The sequence below is a fragment of the Bipolaris maydis genome (assembly GCF_028858645.1).
Source record: "Bipolaris maydis strain C4 unplaced genomic scaffold PSV08scaffold_14, whole genome shotgun sequence".
Classification (NCBI taxonomy): Eukaryota; Fungi; Ascomycota; class Dothideomycetes; order Pleosporales; family Pleosporaceae; genus Bipolaris; species Bipolaris maydis.
The window spans coordinates 1,283,356-1,306,520 of NW_027093870.1; the positions used below are offsets into that span (position 1 = coordinate 1,283,356).

General features: G+C 49.7%; 10 protein-coding genes and 1 non-coding gene across 11 annotated transcripts; 5 read left to right on the top strand and 6 right to left on the bottom strand.

Moving 5' to 3' along the window:
• Positions 1–398: 398 nt before the first annotated feature.
• Positions 399–2,405, top strand: PSV08DRAFT_251289 (major facilitator superfamily domain-containing protein; the record flags this gene model as incomplete). Its single annotated transcript, XM_066092440.1, has 6 exons — positions 399–547; positions 599–698; positions 736–1,034; positions 1,091–1,419; positions 1,468–1,728; positions 1,786–2,405. The coding sequence occupies 6 exons, from the start codon at positions 399–401 to the stop codon at positions 2,403–2,405; spliced, it is 1,758 nt and encodes a 585-aa protein (XP_065948244.1).
• A 401-nt stretch (positions 2,406–2,806) lies between these two features.
• Positions 2,807–5,997, bottom strand: PSV08DRAFT_380836 (uncharacterized protein; the record flags this gene model as incomplete). Its single annotated transcript, XM_014218830.2, has 2 exons — positions 2,807–4,588; positions 4,634–5,997. The coding sequence occupies 2 exons, from the start codon at positions 5,995–5,997 to the stop codon at positions 2,821–2,823; spliced, it is 3,132 nt and encodes a 1,043-aa protein (XP_014074305.2). The 3' UTR covers positions 2,807–2,820.
• Positions 5,998–6,382: 385 nt separating this feature from the next.
• Positions 6,383–8,241, top strand: PSV08DRAFT_229996 (origin recognition complex subunit 5 C-terminus-domain-containing protein). Its single transcript, XM_014218831.2, has 3 exons — positions 6,383–6,503; positions 6,560–6,928; positions 6,982–8,241. The coding sequence occupies exons 1-3, from the start codon at positions 6,417–6,419 to the stop codon at positions 7,963–7,965; spliced, it is 1,440 nt and encodes a 479-aa protein (XP_014074306.1). The 5' UTR covers positions 6,383–6,416; the 3' UTR covers positions 7,966–8,241.
• On the bottom strand, positions 7,898–9,985 carry PSV08DRAFT_230001 (uncharacterized protein; the record flags this gene model as incomplete). The annotated part of the gene is made up of 2 exons (XM_014218832.1): positions 7,898–8,253; positions 8,318–9,985. The coding sequence occupies 2 exons, from the start codon at positions 9,983–9,985 to the stop codon at positions 8,053–8,055; spliced, it is 1,869 nt and encodes a 622-aa protein (XP_014074307.1). The 3' UTR covers positions 7,898–8,052.
• A 447-nt stretch (positions 9,986–10,432) lies between these two features.
• Positions 10,433–12,007, top strand: PSV08DRAFT_380843 (uncharacterized protein; the record flags this gene model as incomplete). The annotated part of the gene is made up of 2 exons (XM_014218833.1): positions 10,433–11,092; positions 11,186–12,007. 2 exons carry the CDS (start codon positions 10,433–10,435, stop codon positions 12,005–12,007), a joined length of 1,482 nt encoding a protein of 493 aa, XP_014074308.1.
• Positions 12,008–12,033: 26 nt separating this feature from the next.
• Positions 12,034–13,824, bottom strand: PSV08DRAFT_365551 (acyl CoA binding protein-domain-containing protein). The gene is made up of 4 exons (XM_014218834.1): positions 13,603–13,824; positions 13,427–13,537; positions 13,299–13,371; positions 12,034–13,231 (listed from the first exon to the last, which is right to left on the bottom strand). The coding sequence occupies exons 1-4, from the start codon at positions 13,616–13,618 to the stop codon at positions 12,238–12,240; spliced, it is 1,194 nt and encodes a 397-aa protein (XP_014074309.1). The 5' UTR covers positions 13,619–13,824; the 3' UTR covers positions 12,034–12,237.
• A 1,953-nt stretch (positions 13,825–15,777) lies between these two features.
• PSV08DRAFT_t57 lies at positions 15,778–15,864 on the top strand. Its single transcript has one exon. It is a non-coding gene; the product is annotated as a tRNA-OTHER (tRNA).
• Positions 15,865–16,530: 666 nt separating this feature from the next.
• On the top strand, positions 16,531–17,046 carry PSV08DRAFT_15483 (uncharacterized protein). Its single transcript, XM_014218835.2, has 2 exons — positions 16,531–16,836; positions 16,893–17,046. Exons 1-2 carry the CDS (start codon positions 16,601–16,603, stop codon positions 16,942–16,944), a joined length of 288 nt encoding a protein of 95 aa, XP_014074310.1. The 5' UTR covers positions 16,531–16,600; the 3' UTR covers positions 16,945–17,046.
• A 1,048-nt stretch (positions 17,047–18,094) lies between these two features.
• Positions 18,095–18,478, bottom strand: PSV08DRAFT_355759 (uncharacterized protein; the record flags this gene model as incomplete). Its single annotated transcript, XM_014218836.1, has 2 exons — positions 18,095–18,205; positions 18,269–18,478. The coding sequence occupies 2 exons, from the start codon at positions 18,476–18,478 to the stop codon at positions 18,095–18,097; spliced, it is 321 nt and encodes a 106-aa protein (XP_014074311.1).
• Positions 18,479–19,396: 918 nt separating this feature from the next.
• PSV08DRAFT_355760 (uncharacterized protein) lies at positions 19,397–19,822 on the bottom strand (the record flags this gene model as incomplete). The annotated part of the gene is made up of 2 exons (XM_066092923.1): positions 19,397–19,480; positions 19,544–19,822. The coding sequence occupies 2 exons, from the start codon at positions 19,820–19,822 to the stop codon at positions 19,397–19,399; spliced, it is 363 nt and encodes a 120-aa protein (XP_065948245.1).
• Positions 19,823–21,185: 1,363 nt separating this feature from the next.
• Positions 21,186–22,893, bottom strand: PSV08DRAFT_230005 (general substrate transporter; the record flags this gene model as incomplete). The annotated part of the gene is made up of 2 exons (XM_014218838.1): positions 21,186–22,779; positions 22,832–22,893. The coding sequence occupies 2 exons, from the start codon at positions 22,891–22,893 to the stop codon at positions 21,186–21,188; spliced, it is 1,656 nt and encodes a 551-aa protein (XP_014074313.1).
• Positions 22,894–23,165: the final 272 nt, after the last annotated feature.

Consider the following 23,165-nt stretch of genomic DNA (forward strand, 5'->3'; position numbering starts at 1 on the left):
GACCATTGGAAGGCAAGGCCAGCCCGCAGAAGGGAACGGAGGCTGATGATCAAGAGCCCGGAACAAAGGCATTCTTCCCCGCACTACCATGGCAGCAGGGAAGTGCCAATCTTCCCCCAGTACGGACTCCTGCATGCAGTGTTCCCCAAAATGCGGCAAATGTCACCCAGACGACTAGTAACCTTCCTGTAACCCCAGCCGTTGTCGTTTGCCGATATGCAAGGCTGTGGGGGGAAATGCCCGTAGCACTCGCCCGCATGATAGGCTGCCTAAGGCATGCCCATAGATAGTCTAGTCCTGCTGCAGTACATCCACAACCACTCCATAACCACGTGGAACTGTCTTTCCTCTTCTTACCCCTCCTCGACGTATCGTGTTACAATTCCAAGTGAGCGGCCATGGATGATAAGACAGAAACTACTCATGTCGAGGTTGCCAACAGCCGCACTGCGCACATCGTGCCCATCGACCAAGAAGCAAACGAGGACGTCAAGCATGTCAACCTCTCTTGGCGATCATGGGTCGTTGTTTTCTGCTGTTGCTTTGCGTACGTTGTATACTCTCAATCTGCCGGAAAGTAGTCTTACATTCAACCCAGGGTCATGTCGCAGGTCTTTGTCGTCGTGGCTGCAGGTTCAGTCTTGTCTTTTATCATTCGCGAGCTGGGCGAGCCTGCAATTGCTAGCTGGATCATTCAAGTGTGTAACTCAACATATCAATACTACGACGTCGAAGATTAATCAAAACAAGGGCCCACTGCTCATGCAATCAGTCCTTTCGCCCCCCGTCGGCCGTCTCTCAGACGTCTTGGATCGCAAGTTATTTGTCACTATACCACCTCTGATAGCATGTGTTGGCGCCATTATTTGTGCCAAAGCCACCAGCATGTCCATGTTGATTGGCGGTGGTATCCTCATTGGCACCACGCTTGCTACAATATCAATCGTCCAATCCATTCCCTCTGAGATCCTTCCGTTGAAGTATCGCGCGTTGGCAAATGGACTTGCTGGAGTTGCTGGTGTAATGGGAGGCACGTATGTTGTGCTCCATCGTCCAATTGCAAAGGTCTTTGTCACTGACAAACTTGTAGTGTTGGTAGTTTAGCAGCAGGGGCTGTCACAAACCTCAGCGCTTCAGGGTGGCGCTATATCTTCTGGATTCAAGTTGCACTTCATGGCATCACATCACTAGGCCTTTTCACATTCTATTGGCCTAAGAAACGTACAGACTATCCACGAATGCGCTTCAAGGAATGGGCATGGGCTTGTGATCCTATCGGCTCCTTTTTGCTAGTTGCTGCTGCCACTCTGATGCTCCTTGCTCTCAACTGGGCAGGTGGCGCATATCTATGGAGCGATCCGCATGTATGTGCAAACTTGACCTGCGGAATCGTTCTCTTCATAGCCTTTTGTCTCTACGGTAAAGTCTCCCCAATACTCTTAACGAGACCTTATTAACACACCCCAGAATGGAAAGGAAGATCAGACGGCATCGTCGCCCACGTCTTCTTCTCTACCGGCCCTAACTTCTGGCTCTCAACTTTCGCCTTCACAATCGAAGGCTGGATCTACTACTCCGCCATCAACGCCGTCACCCCACAAGTCATCCTCAACCTCGGTTTCGAAGACGACTCCTGGAACATCGCAATCAGACAACTGTCCTACAAAATCGCTTCCATCTTCACTTCCCTAGCAGTAACGTGGTGGGCCACTAAATTCAAAGACCTAAGTTCGTCTTTTCCCCCCTACCCCCCTACCCCTCCTCCAAGCTAAACAACACCCCCAGAAACGCCCTTAGCAGTAACTTTCACTATAATGCTGATCGCATCCATCTGCTTCGCCTTCATAAGACCCTCCTGGGGCACCCTCCAAATCGTCTTCACAGCTCTCACCGGCATCGGTTGCGCAGGCCCCCTAACCCTCATCGTCGCATGCATCCAGTACACCGCGCCCCACGCCTTCCTCTCTACAGCAACCGGCCTCGCCTTCTCCGCTCGCGCCATTGGCGGCTCTTTCGGCACCGCTGTCATCTACGCTATCGTGAATTCTCGTGTGGCCTCGCACCTCGCCCGCGACGTTGGATCTGCTGCCACAGCCGCTGGCTTACCCGCTTCTTCCGTACCCGCGCTTCTCTCTGCCATGAAAGGCAAGTCCGCATCGTCGTTCAAGGTGGATGCTGTGCCTAGTGCTAATGAGGCGATTGTTGCGGCGGCGTGGGATGCGAGTTATTGGTCGTATGCGCGTGCTTATAGGTTGGCGTTTTGGAGTATAGTGCCGTTTGTGGCCCTGGCAACTGTTGCGGTGGTTTCGATGAGGGGGGTTAAGCATCTTATGACGGAGAGGGTGGAGGCAAGTGTTGAGATTGAGAATGAGAGGGAGGAGGACAAGGATGGGAAAGGGGTGTGAGGGAGATGTTGTTGTAGCATCTTGAGTTGGATGTTGTGGTGGTTTTATAAATTTATGGAAGCTGTGCAATCACTTATATTGCCTTGACGATTGTTGCTGCTGTATTCTACCTGGCTACTTTATACTTCAATTCAGTACTAAGAGTCAGAATTAGCGCGTCACATGGCATATTCACTCTGGCTCTACATGAACATGAAGATTTACTTTGCTTGGAAGATGGGTGTGTCAAAGGGGGTCTTTTCCTTTGGTCATTGGTGTTGAAATAATAACAAGTCGCTCGAGTATGAATGCTAATAGTTGACTAGCTTCGCGTATTTATGGCTAGATGAAGGAAGATAGGAAACAGCAAGAAAGCAAAAAGTGAAGATATAATGAGAAGAAAGACTTTGATCCAATATCCCATCCACGCTAGACTTTATTCTGCACCGAAGTCTTTGAGTATCTGAATACATGCCTCCCATTCCTGCTGCCAAAAAGCCCACTCTTTTTTCTCTTCGTCGTCGTCCTCCTCATAGGCCCGAGCCTTAGCTGCGGCACTCCCAGACATAGCACGTGACAAGGGCGACACGCCCAATTGAGGATCTGCACCTTGGTCGAGTAAGAAACGCAAAATATCCGGTTGCGGTCCAGCATGCATAGCCCACATCAGTACAGATTGATCCTCGCAATCTATCGCATGGAGATCTGCTTCGGCTGCGAGAAGGATTTCCAATTTTTCCTGAAAGTGTGGGAGATGCCAGCAAGCCACCATCAGCGGTGTAACTCCATGTTTGGTAGCTTTTTCCACAGATGCGCCAAGACTAAGAAGATGTTTGAGGATGTTGGGATCATCTATTGCTGCCGCCTCGTGTAATGGAGTTTGTCCCAGGTAGTCACCAACATTCACATCCGCTTGCGTCTTGACTAACATTCTGAAAAGATGAATATTGCCCGCCAAAACTGCATCATGTAAAATCGTACGTCCGAGATGGCTACGCAGATAAATTGCACTCCCATAATTGATCAGCTGCTGGAAGATCTCAAGGTTTCCATTTTTGTATGCCGCTGCCTCATGCAATGGAGTCCAGCCCCAATTGTCCTGGATGTTTACGTTAGTTTGCGCCTCAAGCAAGACCATCGTAGCTGGGACACTCCCGTAAGCGACTGCAAAGTGCAAAGCAGTCCTGCCGTCGGAATTGAGCAGATCGACATCAGCGCCATGATCTAGGAGTAGCTTGAGAATGGTGTCGTGTCCTCTCATTGCAGCGAGATGCATGATATTAGAAGGGCAATCAGAATGCCGTGAGGGAATTGAAGGTTCGATCAAGACACCGTGGAGTAGCAGCTGTCTGACAATTGCTTCATGGCCGCAGTATGCTGCGATCGCCAATGCAGTGGTTAGCGATGGATATCCTCCGTTGAGCTCTGAAGACCGATCCAACGTCCGCTCTAGTAATGCATCAAAAGCAGCTTCAAGCCCAAAATAGGTCGCCAGATGCAAGCCATCCAGTGGCGACCTGTCTATTTCGATACACCTCCCCAAAAACCTGTTGCATGAGAGATTGTCATACATATAGCCGAGAGTGGCCCCCAGATGTGATGATTGGTTGAGGACTTCCATGACCCTTTCATGGCTAGCGGGTACCTGGCGAGCATGATAACCCCAATTTTTCGCACTGTAAACACACCAATCGCTACTTTGCCACATTGTATCCAACCCAACGGTCCAGCAATCTCCAGATGAGAGAAAGTAGAGATAGGAGAGACATGAGTCTGTAATGAGGGCTTGCGCGTCTGGGAACCAGCGTTGTTGTGTTCGTTCAAGGTATTCCTGTGTGGTGTAGTGGGCTAACCCGACAGTGTCACTTTCTTCATTGACTGTGACAAGTCCAGCGCACGCGGTTACAACGTCATAAATATCTGGGAAGTTGTCTGGATCAATGTCTGAATTTCCAGACTCTGCACCGAGTGCCATTTCCAAATCCAGCTTTGAAAAGTGGTGCTTGGTGCAGGTGAGAAAGGCCAATGCTTCCTTTGCCAGCTCTCTTTGATCATGGAGTTGCCCTTCAATCCTAAGCATCGCATCTTCGTATACAGAGTCATAGGCGTTTGAACCAGTTGCAAGATTGTGGAGTGAAGTCCGCAGTGCTTTTTTGGACCTTTTCCCGATCATCGAGTTTAGGTGAAGCTTGGCAAGGAGAAACCTACACGCTTAGTATAACTTCTAGCATGTCTGAGGGGTAACCTACATCCCTTGAACCGCTGCAACGATACTGGAGATCACTTCATCTTGCAGTCTCACATCTTTTCGTACGAAACCTGGAAGACGATGTATTTGTTGAGCGAGGTACTTTTGGACATCATGGGCATCTGCTTGGATCTGTAAAACTGAAGCCGCCGTGAACCGGCCAGTGACCTCCGGAACGGGGCGCGATGTAGCAAGGAGTTGGAGCTTATGCCTTTTCTGCAACTCTTGGATCGCACATATCAAATCTGTACAATTCTGTTCGGGGGCCAGACATTCGTCGAGGGCGTCTAGTACAATGAAAACCCTTGAAAAGCTCGCTATCACTGCTTCCAGAGTCGGCATAACTGTCCGGGCTTGACCTGAGTATTCCTGTCGATGAGTTTTATAGAAATCGTCTACTTGTTTAGGTAACGGTAACTGTAACTGTTGTGCAACAAGCTGCTTCAGCAGACCAGAAAGAAGGGTCTCGTTTGATTGCTGATCTTGGCGACGGTAATCAAAGAATAGATGGGCAAGGCCGATTTGGGGGTCGGCGTGGAATCGGTGCCTCAGATCCTCGTTGATTATGGAAGCCAGAACCGTCTTTCCTGCACCTGGTATTCCTGGGCAGAACAGCGTACGATGCTTTCCAGTGAGCCAGTCTTGATACTGTTGTGAATTTAGCAGCCACTGGCCGGTTCCAGCTTGTCGTGAACGAATGGCGTTGCGTTGTTGAGATTCATAATCAATAGAGTTTAGCTCCTCAAGGATGCACTGTCGCTTCTGTATGGCTTCCTGCAAGTCGTGGCGCTCGTGGAGCTGCTGAACTTGTTTTTGGACACCATTCTGGCCCATCTCAAGTCCCCCGAGCTTTTCTGCGACCTTTTCAAGGGCAAACTGATGATCAACATCTCGAGTTCCCAGCGTGGATTTCAACTCTATAAGTAGCTGCTCGTTGTGTTGGGAGTGAAGACTGATCTTTTGCAGTAGACGTGTTGAATTTCTGTCCAGAGCCAAGGACAACAAGTCCATCTCATATCTTATAGCGTCAATAAGTTTCCGTACATCCTGTTCCTTGAGAGGCCATTTCAGTTTCTCTATGGTGCTGTCCCGAGGGGAAAGAGCCTGAGCTGCTACGCTTAGAGCCTCATGGAGGCGACAGAGTGGACTGGACAGCAACTGTATTGACTTGGCCCATTCTTCGCTTTCCTCGAGATTCTCGGAGTCCTCAGCTTCATCTTTGAGTTGGAGGATGATGTGGCTGCACGCCCGTATCTGCGAGCGAAGGCGTTGCCTGTCATCCTTGGCCGCACGGGTGGCGTTAATGTACTTGATGAGTTTCTCGCAGAGTGTCGCAATCGCGATGAGGCTGGCAGCTGTATCCATGAGTCTGAAAAATCACAAAAGACTAAGAGATATGTTACGGAGGTATGCTACGGAGGTAGAAGACGAGAGACGGATTCAAGGAGTGAGATCAGACTGAGGCTGCGCCCCCCGCAGCCGGAGGCAGTAGGCAGTACTGCTCATGCATAGGTAAGCCACATGCTGTTAGGTCAAATGACTGCATACATGACCCGATGAGCAACATCATGTCTTTGGTTTGGATCGATGCAAAATTTGATGAGAAACAGTGTAGTGTTTGCTACAAAGACGAGGGTACACAGAAGGAAGATGGGAAGAGGCTTGGCGTTGTTACTAGTATCCCATCTCCGTGCACGTGCAGTCGCGTTTAGCGTCAACGTAGCGCGACGACGGCATCCCGTCTGACCCTGTCGCTTTGGCTTCAACAACCATTCATCGCGACAATGTTGCCCGACGAAATCATTGCGCAGTTGGATGCCGAGTTCCAATGTCGCCATCACCAAATACAGCATCTCGCCGCTCTCTACAGTGTAGGATGCGCCCCTAGCCTTCAGTGTACATTCGTTTTGTTGATGAACAATAACAGGCACATCTCCCATCTCCACCTTTGCTCAACGTTCACGGCTTGACAGCAACGGGAAAATCGTCCATCCTACGCTCCTTCTTTCACCTATCGCGCTTATGTCATACCATCATCAACGTCCGCGAATGCATCACCACACGCCATCTTGTCGAGCGCATCGTCGCATCTACTCTCGATGCTCTTGACGAGTTCCATGACGAGAAGACAGACAGGAGACCATATGCGCGAACAGAGAACCTAAGCGCGCTATGTGTGAACATTGGAAGACTACTGGAGGGAAGAGGGAAGTTTGTCTTGGTGCTGGATGCTATGGACAAGCTGCGCGAAGGGGGAGGAACATTGATCGCTGCACTGGGACGATTGGGAGAATCGGTATGTCTCTGGCTACATCAACTTGATAGATGCTTTACTAAGAATTCTCAAAGATACCTAATCTCTCCATTATCCTTTCAACAACCCTACCACTTACGCCTTCCGTCCTTCACTCTTCCTCAACTTTGTTCCTCCATTTCCCAACTTACTCACGCACCGACCTTATCGCCATCCTAGGTGCAAGCCCACCCAAAATCTTCCTCAACCCACCGTCTCTCGAACAGTTTCCCGACTATACCCCAGATATTGCTGCCGAGGACGATGCATGGCTCTGGGGCCGCTTCCTACAGGCCGTATATGACTCGCTCGCCAAACACACTGGCCGAGACTTGATCAGCTTCAAAAATTGCGCAATGCGCCTATGGCGGCCCTTTGTCGAGCCCATAATATCAGGCCAATTCGGAACGCGCGACTTCTCCCGCCTAATGGTCAACCGGCGCCACCTCTTTCAACTCGAAGATTCAGTACTCGATCGTATCGTTGCTTCCTCCAACACCTCCGATCCTGTAACCAACGACGCCGTGACTCCAGCCACGCCCAGTAAAAAGAAACTCGCAAACATGACCGCTCACACCCTCCCTTACTTTACAACCCACATCCTCATCGCCGCATACCTCGCTTCCTACAATCCACCCAGAACAGATGTGACCTACTTTATGAAACATACCGATAAGCGCAAGAACAAGCGCCGCGCCCCTACCACCGCCTCGTTCAGTGTTACCGGTAAACGCACCGGCTCCAAGCATCGCAAAATCAGTCGACACCTCTTGACCCCTAGCCCGTTCACGCTAGACCGCTTGCTGGCCATTTTCCGTGCACTGCTCGATGGAACTGTGCCCCAAGTGGCAGATTTGTACACGCAGATTGCTACCCTGACGAGTATGCGCTTGCTCGTTCGGGCAGGCGGTGCAGGCACGAATGATGCGCTGGAGCCAGGAGCGAGGTGGAGAGTGAATTTTGGGTGGGAGTATGCGAGGGCGTTGGGGCGGACAGTGAATGTGGAGGTGGGCGAGTATTTGGTTGGTGGCGTGGATTAGGTTTCATTTACTATTCAAACATGTTTTTTTACACCATTGATATTGGATGATCTCGGGGCTCTCTTTGAGAAGAGGCAAATTTCTAGCCTAGGAACTACAACTACATTGCATCATTCCCCTGTACTTTGGCACATCACCGCAATATCTTTCCTCTTCGTCTGCGTTCCACTTCCATTCTTCTTGGAAGGGATTGAGCACCAACTTCATGACCTGCGGCAGGATATCGCGTTCATGCTTCTTCTCAACACGTTCAATGAGTTCATCCAGGATCCAAGAGCGAGGGACAAACTACGCATTGACCAGTCAGTTTAACGATTCCAACTTGGAGAGGAAAGGGGGAAATAAATCATACCTTTGGGTTAACAGCATCCATCGCCGTCTTCCTCTCATCATCTTTTTCCTCGCCCCAATCTTCCCTGACACGCTCCGCCCACTTATCGAGCCACTTCGCAATTCGCTCTCTACCCTCGCTCTCACGTCTGGGCGCAGCATCGCTACGGAAAAAGCGACCAGCAGTATCTATCCTCTTATCTTCCGTGTCCACATCCGCAAGTCGAATATCGCCTAGTCTCCTAAATGCATGATGGAAATCCAACTCGTAGGCTTCAAGGCAATCCAGCAGCTCAGACATGAGGACATCAAAGTCTGACTCCTTTTGCGTCTTGAGTCCGAGGCGCAGCGTCATTAGACGGCGGTACTCTGCTAGGAAGACAGCTTTGTATTCTTCGCCTGCACGGTCGATTGCTGATTCGGCGCATTTGACGAGGCCTGGTGCTTGCTCTTCTGTTACGCCCTTCTCCACAAATGTCTCATCGTCAACATAGTTTCCTGCGCCAAAGAGTTCACCGAGAGCTTCGCCGAGGCGTACTAGGTTCCACCAGATGATGGTAGGTTGGTTGCGGTAGCTGTAGCGCAGCATGTGGTCGTCGTGGTTGGGTGTGTATGTTGGGTCGAATGTGTCAAGGAAGGCAAAGGGGCCAAAGTCGATTGAGAGGCCAAGAATGGATGTATTGTCGGTGTTGAGAACGCCGTTCATGAAGCCGTATGCCTGCCATTTAGCGACGGTTTCCGCATTACGGCGGAGGATGGCGCGGTACAAACGAACATAGCGATTCTCTGCTGTTTCGCCCTCGCCTTCAACCACGTCTTTTGCAACACCATCATGCGTCTGTGCATGGACGTCTTTGGCATCTCCTGCAGGCAACTTGGATGGCAGCTTGTCCCACCCGCCATAGACATGCTCAGCAGTGTAATCTGCCAACATCCTTAGTGTCTTACGGTCTCCACGAATCCGTTGCAGGTCAAAGGTTCCAAAGCGAATCCAACTTTGAGCAAATCGCGCAACAATCGCACCAGGCTCAATTCGTTCACGCATGATCTTGCTTCCCTTGTTTAGTGTCAAGGACAACGCCCTTGTACTTGGTATCCCAATGGCATTCAAATACTCGGAGACGACAAATTCTCGAATGGAAGAGCGAAGAACCGCTCGCCCGTCGGCAAAACGCGAGTATGGTGTCCGGCCAGCACCTTTAAGCTGTATTTCATATCGTGTACCCGTCGCAGGATTAGTAGACTCGAACAGTGATATGGCACGTCCATCACCAAGCTGACCCGCCCACTGCCCAAACTGATAGCCGCCATAGCACTGAGCCCATGGGTATATACCTTCATCCGGGTTCTTCTCATCCCATGTCAGGATTTTCTTACCTGCCACAACATCTTTGAAATCATCCGTCTTAGCCTCCTCTTCCTTCAAGCCAATGTCTTGAAGCGCGCTTTGGCTGACTGCTAGTAACTCGGCCTCTCCTTGAGGATCTGGGCGTACATATGTATACAATGCTCCCTTGACCATGCGCGGTCCCAGTTTCTCGCGGGGTGCGTCGTGAGAAGCCTTGGGTGTAGGAAATTCGGGATCCGCGGGAAGATTGGAAGTGAAGACATTAGACTTTGGGATTGAATTCAACGTATGAAGCTCGGCAGAGGAGCCATTCTCCGTCTGCGGAATATCCAAATGCGCCATGACCTGGTTTAGTCGTGCGGGCGTATTTGACAAATTTCTCAGAGCGGACTTGGTTGACGAAAAGGTTTTCCGTGTCGGTCGCAGCGTAGAAGAAAGGCGAAACATGCGCTGCTAAGGGGATTTCAAATGGTATAGGAGGGCGGGAGAATGAAAGAAAGTGGCGGCATGTAGAGGCGCATTTCAAAGTGATGTGAATCCGATGGAGCAGTGGCGTCATGCCTCGGAGGTCCTTATCGATAGCGCACTACCGGATGCTGACTCGCGTGTGAACAAACTGCCGTCGCCACTTTTCCAGCCAATCATCACGTTTACACGCTGTACGCGTTCCGACTTCTGCAAATGTACTGCATTTTACCATCTCACACTTTCTTGGAGACTGTCAGCATACACTGTAAGAATCGATCCTTTTTTTACGACCCCTCTCTGCGTCTTCTCCGGGAAGTCAGGATGAACGGCCAGCCAATTCCAGGCTTTTACTGGGATCCAGAGAAGAAGAAATATTTCAAGATTCAGAGCCAAAGTGCAGCACGTGGCCTAGACCTCAGGTACTCGGCTGAAAATATTAGAAAGGAGGAACGAAAAGAGAAATTGCAAAAAGCCGCCGCTGCCCGTTCAAATAAGATTCGAAAAGAAAGAGTTGTGAGGCGGAACCCAAACAGCATCATCCAGACGAATATCGAGAGAGAGCTTGGCTCTAAGCGGAGGTCATATTATTTCAACAATCTCTGGACAGATGTTTGTGCTTTCGGAATCAACACTCGACCCAAACAGGTCATTAGCAGACGACCCTGCCATGCATCAATACGAGTTTTCGACAGAGATCCAATCTCTCGCACAATATACGCAGTCCAAGGATCCAATAGTGTCAATATGCAGCGCATACGCACAAAAGATGATCCACCAGCCATGGAAACAGACTCTGGCGACTATTATGACCCACCACTGACCAATCCATATGCTTTCCACCCATGGGATGAAGTGACACGTACTACATCAACGGCATCATCCTTGACCTATCTTCCAGCTACTGGCGCCCTAGCTGTAACCACATATGGCTCCGATCGGCCTCCTGAAGTGTGGCTCAGTGATCCGGAGCGCGACCAGCCAGTAAGTGTATCAGGCATGCAAACCTACCTCTCGTCAATTTCCATGAGTTAGTCATCAACGAATAAACAATATCTAACATCTCTCCACTTGTAGTACGTAGGCCAAAAATTCACACCTAGAGATTGTACCGCCATATGGACCGCCAGCGCGCGACCTACATCCTTCACTGTACCCCCCAACATCCCCACCACAATCGCAGCATCCCAAACTGAGCACCTTGCCGTCGCAGCCTCTTCATCCCTCCTCCTCTTCACCCGCTCTCAATGCGGAACCTGGGACTCAACCCTCGCCCTCAAACCCCTCTCCTCAGACATCCTGGCCCTAGACTGGCTCTCCTACACCACTCTCGCCCTCGGCTCACGCGACGGCTCCATCCGTCTCTACGACACCCGCTCCGGAGGATCCAGCCACATTCTATCCCACCCGTACCCCATCTCCAAGCTCAAACGCGCAGACGACGCCTCGCGCCTCGTTTGCTCAGGTCTCGAAGACTCGCTCTGTCTCTACGACTTGCGGTCCCCCCGCCAGCTACCAAAACCCAACAACCATCATTACCAGAATTTGCCTAAACGCAGAAAGTACACGCATGGAAATCGTAAGGCGGTGTCGGCCCCACTTCTCATGTTCCAACATGCGAATCGCGAGGAGCTCGATTTGGATATCGCGGTACATCCGCGGTTGGGCTTGCTGGCTGCTGCGCAGGATCTTGCGACTGGGACGGCGATTCGGGTTAGTAATTTGTATACGGGGAAGATGGTGAGGGAGATCAGGTGCGAGGGGAAGAGTGGGAAAAAGGGGAAGGGCGGGTGGGAGAGCATTCGGTCTTTGAAGTTTGTCAAGGGAGAGGGAGAGGAGGGTGGAGGGGTAAAGTTGTGGTCGTGTTGGAATGGGGGGATCGGGGAGTTTAGTTGGTGATATGGAGCGGTATGCTGGCGGGTGGGAAGTATGATAGGCAGAAGCCTAGCTGATGTATTGTTACTAGTATTGTAAGGCGATATATCGATTCCCTTATATAGGGTTGCTCTGTAAACTAACTATTCACATGACGGTCTCGATGTGAAATCGAGACAAGCAAGATACTTGTACCCAGTACATCTCACTCCTTGATACATACTCATACAACATTCATCGCCGTTCAAGCGGTATTACATTGGTTTGTTGCCTCCCCCCAGAAACGGTACCCTCGTCCCACCTCTCCCCAATTTTGCCAGTGCGTCCCCCAGCACCTCACGAATCGTACTCTCCAGCCTCTTATCCTTCTTCCGTCGCATCCATAACAACACTATGCCCAAAACAACCGCATCAACAACCACATGCTTGAAGCACGCCCAGACCCATCGCCAAATGCCTCTGAACAGCCGGTAATGCGCCGAATGCGCAAATAGGCGGCGTGCTTCTAGTTGCTCTCGTAACGCGGCTACTTCGGCCGTCATCTTCATGAGGGACTGCTCGACGCGCTTGCGCCATTTTTGGTCGGCGGCGGATTCCTTGGCTCCGTTGTTCGCCGGGCCGGGGGTGCTGCCGAAGCCCGGAATGGGCATTTGAATAGGTTTCCCGAGGACGGCCATGCCTCTGGATTTTGGGGCAGGAGTGGGCGTCTGAATGGGTATGGGTTCGGCGCGCATGAGGTTCTGCAGGTCGGTTTGGACGCCGGCGTCTTCTAGGTCGTTATTGGCTTCGTCGTTTTCGTCTGGGTAGGAAGTCGGATTGTATTGCGAATCTGGGGCGTCGACAAATACTTCGCCGCGGTCGATTTCCGCCTCTTCTTCTTCAAGGTTTTCCTCGGATTGCGAGATGGGCGACTTGACCCGCAGCGGCATATCTCGCGCTACTTCTCTTGTTGGTGTTTCGTCGTTCCGTCTGAGGGGCGCGCTCATGTCCATGGCTGCGCGCCGACTTTCGCCCAACTCATGCTGTGAATAACCAGACTGAATGTGGTCGGAGTGTCGCAAGGGCGAAGATGATGATGACGAGGGCACGTTGGATTTTACTTGGTCCCAGACGAATTCCAGCTCGGCGACGAGTTCCCTAGAGTCTGGGGAGGGTGAAGCATACTTGTGCATAGTGTCGATAAGGGTGGTGATGTAGCGACGCTTTGCCTCTGTGCGCGAAAGTCCGTTTTGCTGTTTCCATGCATCCCTGGGAGTTGTTAGTTATGCGCTGATATCGGTCAAGAAGAATGCTATATGTCGCGTGCCCAACATACCACTTCTCTCGCGCCCGCTGGCTGTGGTCATCGTTCCCTCTCGGGCAGTCCATTATGCCATCGACATCGCCCTCTGCAAGCTGTCAGTCATCGTCGTCGTCGCTACCACACTTTCGATCGCAACGTACCCATGGCCTGCTTGTACAGTCCATACAGCCGCAGCCGTATCGCCGATGGCGGCTTCTGCGATCCGGTGCGGATTTTGTTGACGGTGTTGAGCGCATGGCTAAAGACTCGATCTGTGTTTCTCTATGTCAACACGTCTGTATCCAAAACTTGAGGCGGGACAGATGCAAGCACATACCAACCGAGTCTGACATTGCTAGGGTGAACGGCGCGCCCCCACACGAGGGGAGCGTGGCATTGATCGGGAAGAGGAGCTTGTACGGGCGTATATGAGCACCGCATGCACAAATAAATTACCCGGGCCAAAGCAGCAGAGAATGTAGACAATATTGGGCGGTGGACGGCGGATGGGCGGCGGGCATGATGCGATGACATGCGGAGCCGGTAACGGTGTGGACATGGCATCGTTGTCGCGCGCATCCTTGGGGCCTCGGCTGCTTCGGCGCGCGCTTGCCATGTGGCAGTCCAGGCGGGTCTGTCACGTGTCACCTTGCACTAGTTTCAGTAATTAAGTCGGTGTTGGCACCACCGCCCTTGTTTTCTCTGCATCCTGTGTGCTGTATAAAATTTATCTACATCTGGTTAGTCACAATACTGGCTTAATATACTTGTGCGAGCTCTTCCCGTATCGCGTTTCAAAGCTGTTTTGCACGTAGTAATACATTGATGTCATCGCTGAATATGTGTTTATCATATTTCCGGCAAAATGTATGTCACTGCGAAATTGCTTTGCCTTCAATTTATTACAGAGAGATACTAAACTATTCATAGAAAACCTGATACAAGCTGAAGCACATCGACTATAGTGCTGACTTTCTACCCCCGCCTTTGTCACCTTATTTCTAGTGGCCCGCAGACAGAATTTTGGCCTACCACCACAGGATGTACACAATGATTATGTATTAAACCTGGCGCTCATCCACTTCTAATTCTCTCGTCCAAATCGACCACGCATCCTATCCTACTTATATTGTCCTCTTCAACCATGCGTCCTGTCATATCTATCATGGCACTCTACGCCACCCTCGCATCTGCCCTATGTCTGCCTTCAGACTGCTTTGATGCTGGGTCGCACTGTTCCCAGGATTGCCTGAACCAAGCGACTGGACAGTGGGAAACGCATAAAGGCACATGCAAAATGTATTTTGGCTCTTCTCATTCCTGGATTTTAGTTGTTTTTCTAATCATGATCTTAGAAATGGAAAAGGTTTCGATTGCAATTAAATGGCCATAGATCAGTTAACCACGGATGACCTGAGAACAACCAACTTTCTGCATCCGAGACTTCCGCAGCCTATTGACCTGAACTGTTGGTCGGATAAACAGATCATCCGTCTAAATGGCTAAGTTAGATCAGACAATCAAAAAATATATGAATGTCCAAACATGAACCCTGGCATTGATGACTTTGCTCTTGAGATTTTGGATCAAGTCGTTTTTGGTTTCTATTATATTATCGCTCGTTTGCAATAACAATAATCTGAACTAACCGTCCAAGTTGAGAATCAGTGAGTTTCAGATGATGATACAAGCAGACTGCTACTCTCGGCAAGTAATAGGTTGGCTATCTAATGCGAGATCTAGGCTATGCGCCATACAATTCTATCAGCGACTAGCTATATTGATAGTGATGAAACATAAGCATACACCGATAGCAAACAAACATCTTACTGCAGCACCGATTCAACATGTGCATGAACCGTGTAAAACATTCTGTCACTCACCCGTCTCGTATTTCCGTCTTCTAGAAGCCCGAGGGGCAAGTACAGTCATGCTCAAGGCTTGGCAAATCGACTCATCAAAGTCTCCCTCTGGCCCGTGCCGTGTCGGAAACTTTTATCTGCTAATCGGATCCTGGCGTTTCCTAGATTTTTAACTTTCGGCATGTTTTCTAGTGCCGACATGGGTATCAATATATACAAGACAGGCTGCTTATCACAGGTAAGCTTTAATGTAAGCTTAAGTTCAAGGGCCTTTTGGGGAGTATATTTAGGCACTTGGGGTCCACCCTCTAGATCTGCTTGTATGCTATTGTACCTGCATACCTTGTCTGACCTTCCTTCGTTCCGCTCTACTTGCAAACCTTTTCTCACCATCGTTGTAGTCCTGCATTGAATCAAGATGCGTTTTTGTTGTTCCCATCCTCACCCTCTTCGTAGCCCTGGCGTCTGCACAATGCCAAGTTGTGACTCCATGTAACGCAAACGATGGTGACGGTGGGTGCACAAAGTTCTGCCGCGGTATTCACACTTATGTGATGGGAACTTGCTCAGGGTAAGACTTCATTAAAGTTTAGGAAAACTCTTGTGAAAAAAAAAATCCAATAGTACTGTTTGCAACTAGACAGCTCGGAGGGGGGATGGCGCAGTGGTGAAGCGCCTGGAAAGCCTCTGCTGTCTCACGTCAGCAGAGCTCGAAGGTTCGATTCCTTCTCTCCTCGAAACCATATTAGTATGGTCCACCCACATGAGAGAGTGACTCATTGAAAACTACCCATTCGACCTGAGAGGAAGACTCATTAAAAGTGAAAGACCTGAGAGAGCTACTCACTAAAACTACTAGGCTACGAGTCTCACCTCGATTTAGATGACCCCCTCCCCCACCTACTCAATTTGTATCTAGATTAAATCTAGCCTACTTAGATACTTGCAGGCTCAACCTGCACGTCTTATATAGCCTACCGGCTGAGAAAGGACGTTAATCTACAATAATAATAATAATAATAGACAGCTCGGAATTAGAGTATCATCAGTGTTCAATGAAAGAATTCATTTTCCCATTGCTATATTCTTCCTATTGTGCTGTTTCTTGGCCCTGATATCAATTCGGACAAAGAAAAGTTTAAAGCATCATTTAGGCTGATTATTAAAACTCTGTGTTACTGATGACAACTCGTAATCTTACATCTGCCCGTGAACTCGTCGCCTGTGCGGGGCAAGTAAGATTGCCCAGTAATAACATACCAAAGTTTTCGTAATTAGACTCTCGGCGCGGCCTTGGCTCTTTATGTGCTAATAATAGATTCTATTTGCCTAAAGTAAGCTCTCATACGAGGTGGTATGATAAATGCCTTTACTGCATCTCCGCTGTGTATTTAGAATCGGCTATCCTCCTCATCCTCCTATTCTGGGCACCAGTAGTCTTTCACCTCATTCACGGTATACCGGACTTTAACCATGCGTTTCATCATCTCCATATTCGCGTTCTCTGCGGCTCTTGCATCTGCTACGGAGATGGCTTCCATACTCGATGATGCATCTCCTGCACCTGCTGGTGCATCTCCTACACCTGTTCAACAGATCTGCTCGGACTTCATTGACCGTTGCAAGCAAAACGGGGACCAATGCTCGACCTTCTGCCAAAATGCAGAGACCAAAGAGCTTATTTCTATATATGAGAAGTTTTGCCTCAAGTACGGTTGTCCCCAGATGCGCATTAGAAAACTCATAGTATTCTAACAATGTTCAGGGTCGGAGAAGAATGGACTTGCAGCGGGCAGCAGCCAAACCCCGGAACTTAGGAGTACCAGGTGCAACCCTGTGGGAGATCACTAAGCAAACAGCTATAAAAAGAATATAAAAAGAATAATATCCCTGGCTATCAGTTCAGACAAGGTCCCTGGTCTGGTAAAATACGCTATGTGTTATCTGCCAAGCTGACTGTTCTAATATCGCATCATTATGAGAATGTAAGTATTTCTTCTGCTTACAAACCCTGTCCATGCAATGTGCGCGGCATGCTCCGCTTCGAATTTTGATGTAGCGCAACCCCTAGCAGGTCACAAAAATATTTTATAGATGTGTTGCAATGTAAGCCTTGATGCAAAGACTTTTAGTGTCGACCTTCTCTCCTGGTTAAGTTTCGCCCCAATCTCAGGATAGCAAAATGCGTCCGGTAGGCCTCCCTGATTTTTTTCGTTTTCTTCGTATAGCTAGTTCAAGACAGGACAAGGAACACTCTGGTCTGCAAGTAGGGTGAGGATATCAGTTCGATGATGTACTAGCAGGTCATTGAAGCAAGCAAGACCAATAGTCTAATACGTGTTATCCTGCGCAATGACGGATTTGATGGCTATTGAGGAGCTGGTTCATATATCACAGCGATGTGTATTTCGCCGATGTGATGTTGTACTGACTTTTCATGGAAAACAATAGTTGGGATTTTTTTTGTTGTAACAATGTGCAAGACCCAAGATGAATGAAGCAGTCAACAGAATATAGCGGAATTAATGATGGTGTTGAAGTAGGCAAGGCGCTATCCCCTACCTGGTAAAGTTCAACGCCACAACATCCCTCGTTGTAGTTAGTAAGAACTCTACCACAACCTCAATCCCATGACCAAATCTCCCCTTCGAAGGTCTAAATCAATTGGTCACTGATAAGCTCATTGTTACTTCACAGCACAAAAAACCAAAGTCAATACGTTGGTAAAGAAGAGAAGATGTATCCATTGACTTAAGCTACCTGCCGTCCCATAGCTCAGCAAAAGTATCTCTCAAGCCTACATCTCTCTCTGATATCCCACCCCTTCTCAAAGTAGGTGCAGAATGAGTCCCCATTTCCATATCCCGTCCTACTCAGTCATACCCTATCAGAACTGCCATGATGCCCATCCGCCCATCTCCCGTCTTGAATCCCTCATCTAGACCAGAGAAGACGTGCAGTTGGCGCCTAGCACTTATCAGTGTAGCCGCAGGAAGTGCAGGCCTTGTTGAACTTGCGACAAGTGTCGAGGTTGCAAGTCTTGGAGCAGGCCATGGGATCGTACCAGCACCAAGTAGACTATTCAATCATTAGCATCTATTCATTGTCTCAAAGAGCTGGAGAGAAGGGAGATAAACTTACGCCCATGCACTTGCGGTAGAAATCGTCGCACTGACGGCAGTCGCGAGCAGGAGCGGCGTTGATGGACTCACCGCCGGTGGACTCGGTGTTGCCAGGGACGTCGGCGGGCTTGGGCTCGGATATGAGGGCTGGGACATCGTCCGGGACCGCGAGGGGGCCGGCAAGAGCGAAAGAGGCCATGACAGCGAAGAAGATGGTGTTGAGTTTCATTTTTGATGAAGTTGGAAGTTGGAGGTTGAAGTAGTAAAGAGATTGAAGTTGAGTAGATCTTGAGTGTTTGATAGAGTTGAGCGAATTGGTAGAGCTTGCGTTGAGGAAAGGTTGGAGGGGTATTGGGGCGGTTTATGTAGTATGGGGAGAGGTGGAAGTGGAGGGAGAGTTCTCTCACTTGCTTCGCGGGCGGGGCACGTGCGTGAGGGGGTGACTGATGGAGTGAAGGTAGCTCTAGAGATTCAGGCAACAGTTGCGGTGTGGGAGCGGGATCGGGACCTGCATTTGCAATGAAAGAGAAAGTCATGTGATTGAAGGGAGCGTGTGATAGCGGCGGAGAAGGCAAATGCATATTCTCACAGTGTAAGTTTGGAGGTGTCCATAACACAAGGAATACTCTGGATTTCACAAGATGAACAGTTGTTGCGAACCATGTTTGCGCTCAGGTGAGAAATGCAAATTATATGAATTGGTTGCATAAACTGACGATGTGAACATGTGCATGGGAATGTACTTTAGGAACTTGTATTTGAACTTCAACAGTTTATATGAGAGAGAACCTGGCAAGTAAGGAAGAGACTGCGGAAGTGCAAAAGCTTGGGCCAGTAGGGGTGAGTGACGGCCATTGTGGAGGTTTGTGAGCATATGCGGCGAGAAAATATTTTTGCAAACGCATCGTTTGACGTAACTACATATTGCAGGGAATGGGGCGTTCATGTTCGTTGTCGCAAGTCAAAATCACTGAATGTAGCAATGTCATAATCATGTGGGGAGAGGCATCATTTTTTAACATCGATTATATTTCTCTTCTAAAGAAATCAACCATGTATTACTCCACCAGTCGTGAACAATCTTCCATCAACATCTATTAGTAGACTCGGGAAGCCGACAACCTCTAACCTCCATTCAGCCAGTGATCTACACAAACTTGTCCATGGTATATGTTCCGTCCATGTCTGCTAGACTGCTGGTTCTGGATACGAAGAGACGATCAGTCCAAGACTATACAATAATGCTGTTAGTCTTAACCCAAAGAAGCCAAATCATTGTGACACCATCACCTACCTTAGCATTTCTTGTAGTCGCAGTGCTCTTTGCAAACGGAGCTGGCGCGGCAAGTATCGATACCGCAAGTGGTAGGACAGGTATTTCCACCAAAGTAACAGCTCTACACACCATGTCAGTGAGCCCAACGAGAAGCAGAAGCTTTGCATGTTTAACACTCACCCTCATGCAAGCGTCGAAAAATTTCTTGCAATCATCGCAGGACTTAGGCATGGCATTGCGATCCGAAGCCGCGGCGATAGAAGCAAGAGCAATCATGAAAATGGCGGAGAACTTCATGTTGTCGATTGCGTTGGTTGAAAGTTGAAACTTTGAGTAGTGTGATGGAGTTTGATAACGAGTTGAGTGACTTGAGAGCGTATTCGTGACTATCGAAAGTGGTGGAGAGAGATTGGAGCAGTGGGCGAGGGGATCTATATACTGTGCAGAGTGCAGAGGGCAGAATCTAGGCCAGAGCGACTCGAGTGCCAAGAAAACAAATTGGGTAGGAGTGAAAGCCGCACTCTGACGTCGTCATGGCTGAACCACCACCAAAGCACCTTTCACTCATTCACCATCAAAGACATGGAAAGTAGAGTTCAAAATGAAGACTGCGTTTCGTATGGCTTTGAGCGTCCATCCTCTCACAAAGTATGCATGTCGTGGAAAAATGCCCACAAATTGACTGCCAGCCCTCGCATCTATCCGCCATCCATGTAACTCTCTAATCCCCAAATGACCACTTTTCTTTCCCAATCCTACCCAGATGGCCGTTTTTGACTGCTGCATTTGGTGGCTACACTTGAGGTGGCTTGGGTTCCAAAAGACACAGTCGTCGTGCTTGTCCTTGTCATTGCGCTTGTCCTTGTCATTGCGCTTGTCCATGTCTATCCACCGGACCTAGTTGCTCTTCACACTCGGGCACAGTTAATCTGCATGCATCGGCCCGACAGTGCGGGTAGTACATGCACGTGCGGATCTGGCATTTGGGCCAACACACATCAGGTCCCTCGTCACATACCTATTGCAGGCGAGAGCATCAGCATATTATCCTCAGACGACCAATGCTGCAGCGTAACCAAAGGCCGGGCGAAGACGTACCTGCATGCACTCGTTCATCCCGGACGTGCACAGCGCACAGTCGGCATACAGTTTGTTCTTCATTTCATTGCTACAGATAACGGCAACCAGCAGGATCAAGAGCTTTCTCATAGTTGTAATGTCGAGGTGATTGAGTCTGGGAGATGATTAGATGTGGCGGTTGATGAGATTGGAACGTATCGGCTAGACAAGTAGGAAACTGGAAGAAGATGAGAAGACATGTTCAAATCGACCAACATGGAGGGCGCTGGATGCGGGTGGGAGTTGCGGTAGCGAATTCAGGTCAGGCAGAAGCAGTGGGACAACTGACGTACGAGCACAACACCCTACCACTCTCACTTCCATCAGATACTCTCGTCAGCCCCTGAACAGTATTAACAAATCACTTAGCACAATCGAAATCAGATAACGCAACATGACGAGATGGGAACATGTTCAGATTCATCTTGCGGCTTGGGTTGCCGTTTGATGTGGATAGTAGTACGTAAATCATCTCCACACCGACACACGCGACCAAATTCCTTGCCCGGATAACTAGAATAGCCTTTTCCTACCAAACTGCTCAAAGCTTGACATCTCCACGCACACTCGATCGCCGAACTTCGCTCGACCCCCGATGCGAGAGCTGCTCGATATCGTCCTTTGAGGCCCGCGCCGTCGCATACGTCAGTTGATCCCTCAGAGCCGCAAAGTTCCTCTCCGCCTCCCAGTTCCAGATGCTATCCGATGCAAAGAGAAGGTCAATCTCTTCCAGCGTGCGTTGATTCGTTTCCGGGTACAGTGCCCAAATCATGGGAATCGTGATGGCGTTGCACGCGGCGAAGATGTACAGCGTCTTCTCGCCTAACGCATTGAACATGACCGGGCAGAGCAGAGTCAGCCAGCCATTGCCAATCGACCAACCAACAACACCCCACGCGTTACCCTTGGCTCGAACCTCCAATGGAAAGATCTCTGCAGGGTATAGCCAAGGAACCGTCAGCCATGTGGCACCAAATATGGCTGTGAAGAGAAAGACCATGGAAACTGCCGCATTTCCATACGAAGATGCCTTTCCCAACTCGCCATTCTTTGTCGCTTCTTGACCAAGATACGAGAATCCGCCTGCAAGCGCCATTGCGATTCCCTGTCCTACCGAGCCCCAATAGCAAGTCCAGCGTCGTCCGATCCGGTCGAGGGTAAAGACGCAGATGAGCGTCGCGAACATGTAGAAAATATTGTTGAGGCCAGCGATCCACTGCCGCTTTCCTGGACTCATACCCGCGATTCCAAAGATTGTTGGCGCGTACACTGTGACACCTGCGATACCGATCCACTCCTGCATAATCTGGAACCAGACAACAAGCTGAACGCGACGGCCAGTATGTAGTTTTCCAGAGCCAATACCGAACAGCATGTGAAAGTAGCTTTGCTTGCGGAAGTTGGAGCGCTCGAGTTCGCACGACGAAACAATGTCTTGGAATTCCGCTTCGGCCCTGACCTTGTCTTCTCCCGTGTCACCTCGAAGACGAGCCAAAACGTAGCGTCCTTCGGCTTCTCGTCCGACCTTGACTAGCCATCGCGGGGATTCGGGGAAGAATAAGACGGCAGCCATGAGGATGAGGAGCATGGGGATCTGGAAAGCGATGGGGAAGCGCCAGATGAAGGAGGATGTCCCATCACCGTAGAATGAGCACCCATATTCCAGCCAGTAGGCAATGACCACACCGAGGATGTTCAGCGTGAACTCGATAGCGATGAACTGACCTCGAGACGTGTGTTCTGCTGTTTCAGTTGCCCAGACAGGAATGATAGAGTTCAGGATACCAGTTCCCCAGCCGTTAACCAGACGCGCGCAAATCATCCAAACGTGATTCATAGCCGAGCACTGCAGTGCAGCGCCAACTGTTCCAATAGCGGCTCCAATGAAGATGGTTTTGATACGTCCGAACCTATCGCCAATCGAACCACCGGCCAGACACCCAACCAGCGTCCCTAAATAATACACGGATACGATGCCTCCTTGAAGCAGAGTGTCATCAACGACAGGGCCGCCATCAGGGCCTTTGTGACCAAATCCCATGAGGGTATAGTAGTCGTATGCCGTGTTGACACCGCCCATCATACCCTGGTCGTACCCGAAAAACAGGATCGAAAGACCAGCGATACAATTGATCCTTGGAAAACGGGTAAGCAACCATAAACAAATCCCGGGGGAATGTGACTTACGCTATGAGCAAACTCCGCTTCTCATAGCGATGTACAACATTGAGCCTGTGAATCTTATCCATGACTAATCCGAGGGGGGGAGTAAATCGCCCCAGTATGAGTCGAGTCCGCGCAAAATCAAAAAGCAAACGAGAGGATATCACGCACCCATATATTATATACTGCGCTGATCCAACATGCCTCATCCCATCGGTACCATTGCCGAAGGAAAACAAGCAGCCGTGCTAGTCACCTCCATCCGCATCGCAAACCCACTTTTTATTCAAACGGCGGGGAACACTCTCCACTCCCATGGGGCCCCAACCGTACCATGGCGCATGCTGACTGGATCACA

Excerpts from the sequence above, each read along its gene's own strand:
- PSV08DRAFT_229996 (XM_014218831.2), top strand. The coding sequence starts at position 6,417 with ATGTTGCCCGACGAAATCATTGCGCAGTTGGATGCCGAGTTCCAATGT. Across the intron at positions 6,504-6,559 it reads ATCTCGCCGCTCTCTACAGT|GCACATCTCCCATCTCCACC; the intron begins GTAGGATGCGCC and ends GAACAATAACAG. Across the intron at positions 6,929-6,981 it reads TGGGACGATTGGGAGAATCG|ATACCTAATCTCTCCATTAT; the intron begins GTATGTCTCTGG and ends GAATTCTCAAAG.
- PSV08DRAFT_365551 (XM_014218834.1), bottom strand. Across the intron at positions 13,372-13,426 it reads ACTGTACAAGCAGGCCATGG|AGGGCGATGTCGATGGCATA; the intron begins GTACGTTGCGAT and ends GACAGCTTGCAG. Across the intron at positions 13,232-13,298 it reads CAGCGGGCGCGAGAGAAGTG|GGATGCATGGAAACAGCAAA; the intron begins GTATGTTGGGCA and ends AACAACTCCCAG.
- PSV08DRAFT_15483 (XM_014218835.2), top strand. The coding sequence starts at position 16,601 with ATGCGTTTCATCATCTCCATATTCGCGTTCTCTGCGGCTCTTGCATCT. Across the intron at positions 16,837-16,892 it reads TATGAGAAGTTTTGCCTCAA|GGTCGGAGAAGAATGGACTT; the intron begins GTACGGTTGTCC and ends AACAATGTTCAG.